Genomic DNA, 15,684 nt, shown 5'->3' on the forward strand with positions numbered 1-15,684 from the left:
GACTCTCCCAAGATCTCTCAGCTAGTTCAAACCAGGAATGGTCTAGAACCAAGGTCTCCTAACTCCCAATGTTAGGAGGCTACCTCCCTGAAGCTCCCAGATCATTCACCATCCATTCATTCAGTCATTTATTCATTGATTGATCTGATAACTATTGCGTGCCTACTATACACCATGTACCAATAAATAAGGCACAGTCCCTGCTATCAGGAAGTTCCCAGTCCCGTGTGAAATTCTTCCACATAACCTTCAGCTGACCCCATCACTGGTATTCTTCATCCTATTCAGCAAATAACCTGAAGCAGCAGTGCATTTCAGAACGAATAGAGGTACTGTCTTTGAGGATAAAGATCTATTTTTCATAACTGTTTCTGGTCAGAGAGAGCCAATTCCCAGTAACCCTGCTGAAACTCTGCATGGTGACACAGCTCATCCAAGATACAGGATATTTAAAGTGACTCATGGGCCCACAGTGGTTGAGGATCATTCCTAGGGCACAGTCATTTCATGATGTGATGGCAGAATAGCTTTTCTCTTAAAGGAATCATTCAGTTACAAAACCCTGAACCCGATCTTGAAGCCCATTTTCATTCAGACAGAAATATTTCAAGAGGTAGAAATCTGATAGATTTTTAAACAACACTGAGGACTATCTAAAAATAGGACAGTTTGATTTACAGAAGATTTGATACCTTCACAGGCTGTGACTGTGAAGGCTGTCTTTAAAGATGTTAAAATAGTACCACAATATGAAATGATGTATCTAATCTTTGTGAAAGCACAGAATGTTAGAGCTGGGAGGACCTCTAGGCAGCACTAACACAGGCTGCCTCATTTTACAGACAATCAACATGATGCTTATTGAGTATGTCACCGTGCCAGCTACCGTTCCAAGCAATTTATGTGCGTTATCACATTTTGTCCTCACAACCAATAGGCATTTTGATCATCTCTATTTTGTAATTGAAGAGGTTGAAGCTCAGAGAGGAGAAGTGACTCCATTAAAGTCATCTCACCAGATAAAGGTCCGGGGTGTGAACCTAGAACTCGATTCCTTTGGTCCAGGGTTCCTTTAATGGGAAAAGGAATACAGTTGTCACCCTTGTGGGGCCATAAGCCTCCTAGACATTGACTCTATTCAACAATTGCCTGTGATACTTCGCAAGGTTCTGTGGGGAGACCAACATAAATAAAGCAGTTTGTACTCTCTGTGAGTTTCTGTCTGGCAAAGGAAGGGAGAGAAAATGGGCAAATTGTGTGTCTGGAAATCAAGGGAAAAGAGAATTTTAAGATGTTTATCAGTGGGGTTAAATGCTACTAAAGGGTCAAAGACAGTAAAGACTAGAAGAAGGTCATTGAATAAGATGACAATTATGCAATCACTGTCGAACTTTAAAGATCAATTTCAGAGAGTGATGAGGGTAGGAGGTAGCTTGCAAGAGGCTAAGGAGTCAATAAAAGAGGAGGAAACGGAAATGGGCAGTTTCAGGCTACTGGAAAAAAGCGAAAGAATGTAAAGATAACTAGAGGATACAGACAACGGTGGAAATATTTTCATTTGGATGGGGAAGAGCTAAGCATGTTGTTTACAGAAGAGATGGTGCCAACAGAGAGGAATGAATTTAATGTGGACTAGAAAGAGAGGATCAAGTTTTTGGAGCAGGCAGGAAGAAAGGATCCATTCACCATTAAAGTATTTACTATTTCAGTCACTATTATAATGTAGACAACTTATAAACACAGTAGACAACTGTATTTGAGGCACTATGTTGGGCACTGTGGTAAGCAAAGCATACTCATATCCTGTAAAGTCTAATATGGAAGACAGACTTAAAGTAAACTACAGATGATAGATAGATAGATAGATAGGATAGGTGATAGCGACAGTAGATGGGTAGATGATAGGTAGATATAGATGATGGTTAGATATAGATGATAGATAATTGATAGATATGATAGATGATAATAGATAGGTGAAAGATATAGACAATGGATATATAGATAATAGATGACAGATAGATAGATAGATTGATAGACAGACAGATAGATAGTAATTATATTCTGTGAAAAATGCTATGGAGGAAAACGCTGAGGTGCTATGAGAGCCAAAGCAGAGAAGTTAGCCTTAGGCTGACTAGTTGTATAGCATCTTCCAAATGAGAGAAAGGAGAGATGGAGGACAAAGGATGAAGATACACATATTTTGAAAATGTTGAGGAAAGAAGATAATCTTCACCTTCTTAGTGAATAATAGGAAGATGTAAATGCCTGTTAAAAGTGAGAGGAATAAGAGCATGTTTGAGGATTTATGGACAATGGGGAAATATATTAGAATCCATCCTTGGACATCGAATTTGGTATCAGCAAAAGAAGATTATCTGCCAAGAAGCATTAAAAGCTATTATGAAGTTAGATAGAAGCCCAGTTGGCTCGGTTTTCTGACCTTCGTATGGAATTCTTAGCTACCCAGACTAGATGCAAATCAAGTAAATGGTGGGTTGGGCAGAGAGCAGGCTGGTGGTTCTCATCACAGGCACAATAGAATTCTAAGGGTGCAAAGGATTCAGTTACTTGAAAGGGCCTGGTGTCCAGCTGGTCAGGAAGGTGAGTGGAGCCCGAAGGGAATGGACCTACTCGATGAGGTCACAGTGAGAACAGAGAACAAGGTGAGAAGAAGTGAGGTCAAGAGAAAAGAGCCAGGGAGAAGAAGAAGACGCGAGCAGGGTGGGAGAACAGACCCAAGTAATGATGAACTCTCAAGTTCATCCAGATCAAAGGCGAGCTGAAAGTGGGTTAGTGATGAAGGTTATTGGTGCTAAAGAGGTTTAGAGAACAGTGAGGCTGGGATGGGATGGGAATTAAGGCCTGCAAAGCTTTGTTGATGACGTTAGAACCTGTAGAATGCTGTCCCCTCTGCTTTGCCTTAGAGAAAATAAACTTTATGAGTTTTCCAAACCATATACATATATTTGTAAATGTACAGTCAAATATGTGTGTGTGTGTGTGTGTGTGTGTGTGTGAACACACACACTAATATATATCTTAATTACCTGCAAGTGGTCTGGACGTCTCGGAGTGATGGCTAGTCCCCATACTTGTTGTTGGATTATGTTTTTTTGTTTGTTTTTTTTTTGCGGTACGCGGGCCTCTCACTGTTGTGGCCTCTCCCGTTGCGGAGCACAGGCTCCGGACGCACAGGGTCAGCGGCCATGGCTCACGGGCCCAGCCGCTCCATGGCATGTGGGATCTTCCCGGACTGGGGCACGAACCCGTGTCCCCTGCATCGGCAGGTGGACACTCAACCACTGCACCACCAGGGAAGCCCTGGATTATGTTGGATTCCAACCTTGATATGCTGGATGACACCCTGCAGATGTAACTCAGGAAGAGCTAACGGGATGAGTAACCTCCTCTCGTTATAAGTAGCATTTATCAAGCACCAACTTTTTTTGGCGGAGAGATGTGACAAGGGAGATTTGGGACAAAGGGACAGATTTCAGAAACTTTTCGAATGTAGACTCAACTTTTCAAAGTAGCTTATTGACTGGTCAGGAATGGAAGATGAGGAGGAGGGAGAGCAAAGGTAGAATGAGGCAGAGAGTTGGTTCTTATTTCCCCCCATTTTACAGATGAGGAAACTAAGACTCAGAGAAGTTAAGACTCACCCAGAACCACTGGACTAGTAAGTGGTAGAGCCAGGGGTTATTACTTGACCCATCTGTCCTGTGCCCTTCCCAGTACACCATGCTCCCTGTCCCACCGTTCTCTGCAAGACCTTTTCATGTTCCAAGTCACTTTGCTGAAGATACCAAGCTCAGCCTTCTGCTCTTCTTTTCCACACTTCCCCAGTGTTAGCAAAGGTAATCACACATGCTTTCCCCTGCCTGAGCGAGGAGTCCAGCCCAGCGCCCCTGCTAGGGGTGTTGACAGGCCTGGCTTGTAGCCCCCTCACACTGCTGTGATGCTGGGCTCACCTGTCGGCTTCCCCTTAGAGGGTGAGTTCTCTGATAGAAGACAGGGCCTCTGAATCTTTCGCTTCCCAGCTTTTAGCACAGTGTCTGACCCCAGTAGCTGCCCAACAGATGTTTGTCAAATGAAGAGCAGTATTAACAGGCCTCATGCTTAGTTCCAGGTTGCAGCCTACAGTTAACAAGATACAATAAAATGTCAGCCAAGGACACTAGAGCCTGCTCTACACCATTACTATTCAAAACACTGTTAAGTGTAATAGAAACTTACGTCCATGCATTTGTTTGTATTTGGGATCCAGCTAATTATCAACCTGACATCAGTATTTACTTGGGCTTTCTTTCTGAGTGCAGAATGTGCTCTAACACACCAGCTTTGCCGTTTTGTTCTTTTCGCCCTGAGGCCAGGCACCCTGCAAAGTCACATAGGAGGCAGGTCTTCTCCTGCAGAGCCCAGCTAATGAATCCAGGAGCTGTCCCCTGAGAGGGCTGCCCCAGAAGATAAAAAGCACGCTGGCAAAGGTGGCTCAGGCGGGCATGCTCAGGTGATGCACCTTGTTTCACTTCCACCTCAGAGAACACCGGGTACCAAGGAGAATGCGCGAGGGAGAATCCAGCCATGGACCCTGGGCTCGCAAATCTCCTGCAGGCTCTTCTTCCCCTTCCTTCGGTGCAGCGTTAAGGGAAGGGATGCACTGAGCTGGACGTTCCCAGTGTCTACACTTCTCACAATATAGCACCTTTGGCCTCACATGGAAAACAATTTTAATCACATTGGTTGAGAATAAAGAATTTTCACTTTTTTTTTTTTTGAAGGTTGACAGACCCTTTCGAAATGGAACCTCCTACCCCAGGCTGTCTTTTTGAATCACAGCACGCAGTATTGTGTATAGGTGTGTTCAGGGGTTGAGCCTTGAGTGGTGATACAGGAAAAATCAGTGAGATGACAGTAAATGTGACAGCTACTCATCTCTGTCAGCCGTCTCGTCACCAGAGAACACAGCCCACTTGTTCAGATATGTGGCACCTTGAAAGAGTTTTTCCCATGTAACAAATTATCCCAGAAGGATATCAAGGCTCCAGTGCTTTTCATTTAAAAGTCATAAGTGAAGGCCTCAAAGAAATGTCAGAGACAGTGTATGAAAATTCATACATCTCCTAGCAGTTTTTGTGCCTTCACGGCAGTGATAATAATCACTTTGTTCTCGGGTTTGGAGCCCTGGGAAGAATCAAACCATTGTGTAGATTACTTAAAATTCCGCTGTGCCTGCACCGTTTGCCCAAGAATGTTAAGAATTTGCAGCTGTCGCTCCCTCGAAAGGTTTCTAACTGGGGCAGTGGCTGCTGTTTCACACACAGCTGCGGTTAATTTGAGCTGAAGCTTTTTTAATTGCCTTTGTGTTGAGATTTATTAAATAACATTTTAGAGGAGCAAAAACTGTAATAGTCATATTAGTAGGTTGCTGAAGGAAGAAAATAATTGGAACGCAGCATTTTTGCCCTGTAAGCCAAGTCTGAAAATATCTTTCCCATGTGACTGGTTTCCAGCCATCCCAGGTAAATCCGGCCACTGCAGGAGCCTAGCCCTTTGTTCCCCTTACTCCTTTATCTGGAAGCCCTTCTCCCCTGAGTGGCCTTCGCTTGTTTCCACTCTCCATTTCCATTATCTCAGGAGACAGGAGTCACAGTGCTTGGAGAAAACGTAACATCAGCTGGCAATCGGCCACTCCTGCTATATGGTCTGCATTGTTTTTGCAAGCCTGTGTAATTGCTGTTTTCCTACTACATCTAGGCCATCCATGACAATACTGTGAGGGGTCTGAACCCACCCCATTGGGCTGAGAGCAGCTGTACGGATCAGCAGAAGTCAGAAAACGTGCACCTTTCCTGGATTTCCTGCCAAGGCGCAGGAGAGGGAGTAAGAGGCCCTTCTACTGATGAGGGACCACAACTAATGCCCCTCAAGAGGGGTCTTGCCAATTGTTCTGAGAAAGGAGTTTTGAATATGAAGAGAGGCCAGCCAGGAAAATTGCAGAACAAGTTGTAAATCCTCATTGCTATGCTAAACACCTCAACTGTGTTTTACATTTCAGTTCAATATTTCCTTTTAACAGGGAATCCTGTAGGCATTAAGAAGCACCTACAGTGTACAGGGGCTGTGCTATAGGCACTGTGGGGCAGAAAGTCGAGTGGGAGACCTAGACCAAGCATAAGAAAAGGCCAAGGGCATCCAAGCCCTGGTTACATCACTCACCCCAAGGGAGGTGAGGGGGACAAGCTGATGCCAGAAGGGGACAGCACTGGGTCCAGGCCTAAGGGATAAAGAGGACCTTGATAGTCAGAGGGGGAAGCAAAAGCCTTCCAGGCTGAGGACCCGAGAATAGCAAAAGCACATTGGAAAAGCATATCTTGATGTCTATGTTTCCTTTTATATAATTTTCTCAGAATGACATAGTTATAGACAGATTTAGTGGTTGCCAGAGGTTAGGGATGGAGAGGTTGTGTGTAGGAGAGAAGTGGGTGTGGCTATAAAAGGAAAACATGAGGGATTCTTGTGGTGATGGACATGTTCTATATCTTCATGGCATCAATGCTAATATTCTGGTTGTGATATTATGCTGTAGTTTTGCAAGATGTCACCACAAGGGAAAATTGGTAAAGGATACATGGGATCTCTCTATATTATTCTTACGAATGTGAATCTGCAATTATCTCAAAGTAAAGTTTTTTTAAAAAAGTATGTCTTGAGGAAGGAACAGTCTACAGTTGGACATAACAATGTTGGGTGAGGATAAGAAATGAAGAAAAATGTTGGAGAGGTTGGATGGAACTAGATTCTAGAAGCTAGAAATGCCACTCTAAGAAGTTGGGATTTCATTCTGTGAGGAATGGCAAGCCACTGAATGCTCTGAGCTGGGTGGTGACATGCTTTTCAGGCACATCATCCTGCTAGCAGGTCTGCTGGACCTCAAAGCCTCACCCATTGCCCAACGCAGAGGCAGGATGGCTGCCGTACACCGAGAGCATAAGGACCTGAACCATGGAGGTGAATCTGGGCGCAGCAGCCGCGAGAGGTGGGAACACCTCTGAGAGCCAGAGTCCAGGCTTCGAATCCTAGACTGCTACTTACTTGCTCTTGCCACCTAAGGCAGCTAACTTCCCAGTGCCTCCGCTTCCCCATCTGTAAAATGGGAATAATACCAGTGTCTGCCTCTCTTAAGATCATTTAAAATTAATATACACAAAATGCTTAGAGCAGTGACCAGTACAGTAAGCACTTGGCAAAGGTTAGCTATTATTATTTTCAAGATGTAAAAGCTTACAACTTAGCAACTAGTTGAACTTAGGGAGGGGCAAGGAAAGAGTCAAGATGTAATGTTCATCAAAGGACTATGGGAGATCATCAGTAATAATAGCTAGAAAACAACAGAAAAATTCATATTGAGGGACATTCTATAAAATAACTATTTATAATCTTCAGAAGTGTCAGGGAAACACAGAGGAACCGTTCCTTCGGGAAGAAGACCAAAAGGACATGACAACCAAAGGCAGCACATGATTCTGAACTTGATCCATCGGCTTCAGAGGACATTATTGAGATGACTGGGACAATTCCACCGAAATGTGAATGGGGTCTGAAGATGTAGTTATTTAGGAGGATGTGTTTGGTTCCTTGTCCGGAAGAAATGACATTAAAGTGTTCTGTAGCCATGAGGCATCAGGTTGGCCGCTGATTCTTAAATGTTTCAGAAAGTTCTTTGTATTCATAACTCTTCTGTAGGTTTGTGTTTGGAAATGAAAACAATTTTTTTATTGAAATATAGTTGATTTACAATGTTGTGCTAGCTTCAGGTGCACAGCACAGTGATTCAGTTATATATTTATCTTCTCTTTTTCAGATTCTTTTCTCTTATAGGTTATTATAAAATATTGAGTATAGTTCCTTGTGCTATACAGTAGGTCCTTGTTGGTTATCTATTTTATATATAGTAGTGTGTATATGTTAATCCCCAACTCCTAATTTATCCCCCTCCTCTTGCCGCTTTGGTAACCATAAATTTGAAAACAATTTATTTTAAAAGTAATGGCTAGCGGCCTTCCATGGTGGCGCAGTGGTTGAGAGTCTGCCTGCCGATGCAGGGGACACGGGTTCATGCCCTGATCCGGGAAGATCCCACATGTTGCGGAGCAGCTAGGCCCGTGAGTCATGGCCGCTGAGCCTGCACGTCCGGAGCCTGTGCTCCACAATGGGAGAGGCCACAGCAGTGAGAGGCCCGCGTACCGCAAAAAAAAAAAAAAAGTATTGGCTAGCATTTGTTGAACATTCACAGTGTATCAGGCACTGTGGTCCGTGCTTTGCACATGAGCGGATTCGGTGCCCCAGGAAACTTCTCTGACATGCATGTGTACCAAATTGGGATTGTGGACCCCTACTCTGCCCCCTGTAACAGCTGGAACTCCTCCCCACTAGACCACCTATAGTGACTGCTGTGTTTTGTCTACAACACCATCTGCCGTCTATGGACAATAAGCTTTTGAGGGCAAGGTCTGTGTCCCATTCTCCACTGTATCCACAGCTCTGGACATGCTCCCGGTAAATCATCACTGTTCAGTCCATGCTGGTGGATGAAGCACTGAGGCCTGCTCACCATGGTGACTATAGCCCAAAATGAGGCACCAGATTTGGGATGGATGTCTGATACACGACTTCTCTTCTAGGTGGCCCAGGCTCTGGCAAAGGCACACAGTGTGAAAAGCTGGTGGAAAAATATGGATTTACACATCTCTCGACTGGCAAGCTCCTGCGGAACGAGCTGTCATCAGAATCTGAAAGAAGCAAATTGATCGGAAACATCATGGAACGTGGAGAGCTGGTGCCCTCAGTAAGCAACAGCTGCCTTCTCTGGCTGGGGAGAGATTTGGGAGTGTTGCAATTAATCTAAGCTTCTGAAACAAAGAAACCCAAAAAGGACAATAGCTGTATTTCATTTCTTTCTTATGTAACAGTCCAGAGGTAGGCAGGAGGTCAGCAGCAGAGACCCATCTGCCAGACCAAGTTGTCCAGGCCCAGGTTCCTTCTGTCTTGTTGCTCTGCCAGCCCCTTGAATGTTACCTTGTTTCATATTTTCTTCTAATATGGGTCCCCGCTTTAGAGTTAAAATCTTCAAAGCAGAAGTGAGCTTGGTGCAGCAGAACTTAGAATTAGAACCCACTGGAAAATAAAAAACATTTTGGTCTAGTTCTGAGAGGTATAATGACATTAACTTGAAATTTGGTATCTTCCCTGTGTGGCTGAAGTAAAGAATATCCCTTTTGGGCTTCCCTGGTGGTGCAGTGGTTGAGAGTCCGCCTGCCGATGCAGGGGACACGGGTTTGTGCCTCGGTCCGGGAAGATCCCACATGCCGCGGAGCGGCTGGGCCCGTGAGCCATGACCGCTGAGACTGCACGTCTGGAGCCTGTGCTCCGCAATGGGAGAGGCCACAACAGTGAGAGGCCCGTGTACCGCAAAAAATATATATATATATATCTTTTATTTACCTTTTTTTGTTTGTTTTCAAGTCACTGTCCATCTCTGAGAAGCTAGATGCCACTGGTATCAAAAAACATTCATCCCTTCCAGACTAGGTCCCACACTAGGCTCTGTAGTCAGGGCTCCTACAATGCAGCCCCTATTAGCTAACAGAGATTTATGCTTCCTCTTCAACCAGCTACAGTCTGTTTCCCACCTGGAAGCCAGAATGGTCCTCATGAAAGGAAACAGACCATTGCAGATGACTCTCAGTGGGCCTCCTTCTGCCCACTCTTTTCCCCACACAGTTTACTCTTTTCACAGCAGCCAGAGTGATTTCTTGAAAACATTTATCCCCTTCCCCAGAAGCTTCCAACAGCTCCTCACCACACTTAGAATGAAATCCAGAGTCCTTCCCGTGGCTCTGGACTCCAGCTTGCTCTCTGACGCTGTTTCCCCACCACTCTCACGTTTACTCTCAGCTAACCAGTCACTTCCTCATTTTTCCTCCCACAGGCCAGGCTGTTCCTGCCTCAGGGCCTTTGCACTTGCTTTTTCCTTAGCCAGAGCCCTCTTCCTTCATATATGCATATAGTTTGCTCCTTTACTTCATCCAGATCTCTACTTAAATATCACAATTTATCAAAGAGACCCTTGCTGAGCACCCCCTCTAAAATAGCACCTGTAACATTCTGCTTCTTCTGTCCTGCTTTAATTTCGCTCCTAGTAGTTCTCTCTAGCTGATTATTTCTATATATTTACTTGTTCGTCTATTATCTGTCTTTTTCACTAGAAGGTAAGCTTCATGCAGATTTAATTCGTTATTATCTAGGGATAGTTTCTGACCGCCCTTACGATGGCTGCACTCCCCAAGTCCCTGCCAAAAGTCAGAGGATGCCTGGGACCCAGAGAACACAAGGAATTCCCCCCAGTTTGGGCAGCTGGTGGCATTTTCCTACATCCATTCCTAAGCTTCCATGTATCCCTCCTTCCTTATTTTCCATGAGCGCAAGTTAAACCAAATCTTTTAACAGTGATATTGCTAGAAAGTGCTACTTCATATCTACTGAAAGTCTCCTCAAGTCAGTGCGTGTCAAATTTTATAAAATATTTACTGGAACAAATCAACAGTGAAGCACATTTTATACTGTGTTTTGTCGAGTTTTAAACTGGCATTAGGCCTAATTCAAGGAGTGCTACTGTATGAAATATAGCACTATATTTCACCTAATCTAAGATGTCATTATTTTTAGACACCTCAGTAAAATATAACCAATAAAAATATACCGGTAAGAAAAAAACACTATTAAACTATGACCCAGTACTGACTGTAAGGTACCTACCAATTCCATAAACGTTAAAATGGGGGGAGGGTGAGATTTGGAGTTGATGAAATACAGTATATTGCTGCCTGCTGTTAATCTTTTTGAAACTAATTTTTATTAGAGTATAGTTGCTTTACACTGCTGTGTTAGTTTCTGCTGTACAGCAAAGTGAATCAGTTATACATATACATATATCCCCTCTTTTTTAGTTTTCCTTCCCACTTAGGTCACCACAGAGCGTTGAGTAGAGTTCCCTGTGCTATACAGTGGGTTCTCATTAGTTATCTATTTTATACATATTAGTGTATATATGTCAATCCCAGTCCCCCAATTCACCCCACTCCCGTCCCCTTCCCTCCTTGGTATCCATAAGTTTGTTCTCACCATCTTCCTGTTATCTCTCTCCCTCCCGTGATGGGATGGCTCGGGAGAACTGTGCTGACTCCAGTGTTGTTCTGTGGAAGAGCTCGCGTCCTGACTGCTCTCCCTCTGCTCCAGGGCATCGTTCTGGAGCTCCTGAAGGAGGCCATGATGGCCAACCTCAGAAACACCAAGGGTTTCCTGATTGATGGCTATCCTCAGGAAGTGAAGCAAGGGGAAGAGTTCGGACGTAGGGTGAGTGTTGTTATGGGGATCATAGCAGAAGAAAAGTAGGGGACATCATCGAGGCTGGGGGATAAATTCGAAGTCTATGCCTTCCTCAATTACATTAAATAAAACTTTCTATTACAAATGGCAGAAACTCAGCATGCATGCCAAAAGAAGGGTGGAGGGTGGGAATGCTGGTGGTGGATTTATGGGTTCAAGTAACTAAAACTTCCAAGAGCAGCTCACACTTGGTTGGATCCACGTATTCAAATTTGTTCATCCGTGATCTGACGTTCTCCATCTCTTGGATATTCTTTCTTTGCGTCGGCCTCATTTTCTTCCTGTTACAGGCTTATATTCTACCATCTAAGTGATCTCACAGAAAAGTGTTTCTATTCTCCAGCAAAACACCCAGGATTTTGTTTCATTATCCTGGATTATCAGGTCCTGGGCTCATCACTGAACCAATCACTGTGGATATCCAGGAATATCCTGGTCCAGCCTGGAGGACCAGGGCAAGGATGGGAAGAAAGGAGGGAGAATGGGCACCACACCTGAACCATGAAAAGAAAGGGAAGGGAATTACCCAAAGAAAAATAGGATGCCCTTAGAAGAAGGCAAGGAGAAAGGTTGCTGGACAGGTAGAATCAGATATATGTATCCCTATGACCATCCCAGAATCAGATATATGTCCCACCCTCTTCACTAGGAGGCCACTCACAGGGGAAGAGCAGGAAGTAAAAAATATTGTTCCATCATTTATTGAGCCTACTCTGGGCTAAGTCCTGGGCTACACACTTTACACACATTATCTCTAATTTTACAAAGTCCAAGGAAGAGGGAAACAATTGTCCCCATTTATTAAACAAAGACTCCAGAGCCTACAAGAATTAATATTTATATAGAGATCTCTTTAGACTAGTTTTAAAAGCATTTTTATACATGTTATTTCATTTGATATATTTTTAATAACCTTTTAGATAGAGAGAGGAGGTATTTTCTTCATGGTAAAGGTGATGCGTTAAGCCCAGAGAGGTTACATGACTTGCCCACAGCCCCACAGCTAGTAAGTGCCAACTCACTGGTAAGTGACAACTACTGGTAGGACTAAGATTTGGGGGCCCTATCTCCATCCATCTCTAACACTGCAACGTTGATTAGGGGTAATGGTACTTGTGTGTTCCCTGGGAGTTAGTTTGACCTCCTTCTGAGTCTCTGTTTTAATTAATTTCCTTAGATGGTATCTAAATACTTAAAGGACAATTGCTCACCTTACCTTGCATTTCCTATTTGCAACCAGAGCCAGAGAAGAAATTCCCTGGCGCAGTTGCCAAGGGTGGGCCCTAACCCCCGGGACTGACTTTCTGAATCTCAACTCAGGAGCCTTTTTCAACAAGATGGGCGTAGGCAGGGAGAAATGGTTTTGTGTGGCAGCACCTGGGACTGTGGCAGTTCCAGGTGGTTCCTGATGGGCACTCATGTACCAGAAATCTAAACAGCCTTCTCCCACCAAACAAACCACTTTAGGAGCTCAGACTTTTACATAATCAACTACTTTTTTACAAAATGGAATTGGGAGGATTGTTCTAGTTTTTTAAAAAATGATGGTAATATTTTATCATGTTCTGTATATTTACAGAACATAAAATTTACCATCTTAACCGATTTTAAGTGTACACTTCAGTCATGTTAAGTGTATTCATATTGTTGTGCAACCAATCTCCAGAACTCTTTTCAATTTGCAAAACTGAAACTCTACACTTATTCAACTCCCCATTTCCCTGTCCCCCGCCCCCTGACAACCACTGTTCCACTTTCTGTCATTATGAATTGACTACTCTACGTACCTCACACAAGTGGAATCAGACAGATTTGTCCTTTTGTCACTAGCTTATTTCATTTAGCATAATGTCCTCAAGGTTCATTCATGTTGTAGCATATGTTAAAATTTCCTTCCTTGTTAAAGATGAATAATATTTTGTTTATCCATTCATTCATTGATGGCCACTTGGGTTACTTCAACTTTTTGCCTATTGTAAATAATGGTGCTATGAATGTACATGTACAGATTGCTCTTCAAGACCCTGCTTTCAACTCTTTTGGGTATATACACAGAAGTGAAATTGCTAGATCATATGGTAATTCTATTTTTAATTTTTTGAGGAATCAATACATATGCATACATACTGCCAGCCATAGTGGCTGCACCATTTTACATTCCCGCCAGCAGTGCATAATGGTTTCAGTTTCTCTACATCCTCACCAACACTTATTGTCTGTTTTTTGATAGTAACCATCCTAATGGGTGTGAAGTGGTATCTCATTGTGATTTGGGTTTGCATTTCCCTAATGATTAATGATGTTGAGCATCTTTTCATGTGCTTGTTGACCATTTGTATGTCTTTTTTGGAGAAATGTCTGTTCAAGTCTTTTGCCCATTTTTTAACCACGTTATTTGGTTTTTGTTGTTGAATTGTAGGAGTCTGGGGTATGTTCTGTATTTTAACCCCCTATCAGATATATGATTTGCTAATATTTTCTCCCATTACATAGGTTGCCTTTTTACTCTTGATTGTGTCCTTTGAGTCACAGAAGTTTTTAATTTTGAAATAATCCAATTTATCTATTTTTGCTTTTGTTTCCTGTGCTTTTGGTATCATGTCCAAGAAATTATTATCAAATCCAGTGTCATGAAGTTTTTCCCCTGTTTTCTCTTAAGAATTTTGCAGTTTTCACTCTTACATTTAGGTCTTTAATCCATTTTGACCTAATTTTTGTAAGCAGTGTAATGTAAGGGTCCAACTCTATTCTTTGCATGGAGATCACCAGTTGTCCCAACACCACTGATTGAAAAGATTGTTTTTTCCCCATTGAGTGGTCTTGGACCCTTTTCAAAAATCATTTGACCGTGTATCCGAGAGTTCATTTTTGGGTTCTATATTATATTCCATTGGTCTAAGTTACTGACTTTATGCCAGTACCACACTGTTTTGATTGCTGTAGCTTTGTAATAGTTTTTAAATCAGGAAGTAAGAGCCCTCCAACTTTGTTCTTTTTCAAGGTTGCTTTGGCTATTCAGGGTCCCTTGAGATTCCACATGAATTTTAGGGTGGATATTTCTATTTCTGCAACAACAACAAAAAAAATGTCATTGGAACTTTGATAGGGATTGCATTAAATCTGTAGATCACTTTTGTAGTATTGACATCTTAACAATATTAAGTATTCCGCGGATTGTCCTACATTTTTGTTTATTTTGATCTTCCAGCCAGTGTCCAGGCTGTAAATAAGTTTCCTGGGGATACTCTTGAACTGAGGAACAAGGGCATCTTTCCTGCACCACCTCTGAATTAGGGCCTCTGCAAGGCCGAGGGTGAGGGGAGATCCAGAGAAGAGGAAGGGGTGGTCGGGGCCCTTTAGGGGCTCCCTGCTTATTAGAAATTGGCAGTTGTGTGAACACGCCATTAAAACACAAGAGGGCAAAACCTTAAAAAAAAGAAAAACACACACACACACAAGGGAGATGAGCGCTCACTGCTGCCAGTCAGCAATGTTGATTGATGTTCAGGCTTCAAGGTGGCAGCACCCCACCAGATTATCCCACACTTGACCTTGCCCGTGAACTTAAGGTCCGAGAGTACTGGCAGGGTCTCTGGGACAGTCCGGAAAGGTCACGAACTTGCTTGGAAGTGCTGGGGAAAATATCCTTTTCAATGTCTTTTTTTTTAATTGCTCTCAGTGGTAGTAGAATATTCTTTGAAACCCCCAAATGGCCAAGTGTGATAAATAAGGTGTAGGGTAAAGAGAAACATCTTTTTTGTCAACTACTGTGTGCAAACAACCACAAAATTATGATCTTTGTTCTCCTTTGGGAACTTTTTAAACTGGGTCTGAAGGCAAATATCTGAACTTAGGCCTATGGGGTCCGAACTGTTTGCAGCAGTGACAGCACTGTTGCACTCACGTAGAGCCTCCCACGGTGACGTCTTTAAAGCGCATCACTTACGCTGTCTGGAGTCAAAAAAGCTGGATGTTCACCTTGGTCATAGATTAGTGTGACCCTGGGCATGTCACTCAACTTCAGATTCCTCCTCTGTAAAACAGAGAAAATAATGTAGTTGCCAAATCCTACTTAGAGGGTTTTGTGAGCATCAAATGACGTAACACACATAAATGTGACTCCTAAGCTAATAAAAGGTTATAAAATATTATCTACTTTAGGGTCACCCATTTTTCAATCACATTTCATTCAAGCCCATAAATTCCTGCTCCGTCATGCCTTTCTCCTTTGCT

The 15,684-nt window shown here is 43.1% G+C and overlaps 1 protein-coding gene across 3 annotated transcripts in view; it reads left to right on the forward strand.

Moving 5' to 3' along the window:
* AK5 (adenylate kinase 5) overlaps nucleotides 1-15,684 on the forward strand; it is a 237,174-nt gene that overhangs the window by 198,564 nt on the left and 22,926 nt on the right. For all 3 annotated transcript variants that reach the window (XM_079923258.1, XM_079923256.1, XM_079923257.1), the window contains exons 11-12: nucleotides 8,688-8,851; nucleotides 11,302-11,418. In XM_079923258.1, coding sequence (XP_079779384.1) covers nucleotides 8,688-8,851; nucleotides 11,302-11,418 — 281 coding nt within the window. The remainder of the gene's footprint in view (nucleotides 1-8,687; nucleotides 8,852-11,301; nucleotides 11,419-15,684) is intronic.

The sequence above is a fragment of the Stenella coeruleoalba genome (assembly GCF_951394435.1).
Source record: "Stenella coeruleoalba genome assembly, chromosome: 1".
Lineage (NCBI taxonomy): Eukaryota > Metazoa > Chordata > Mammalia > Artiodactyla > Delphinidae > Stenella > Stenella coeruleoalba.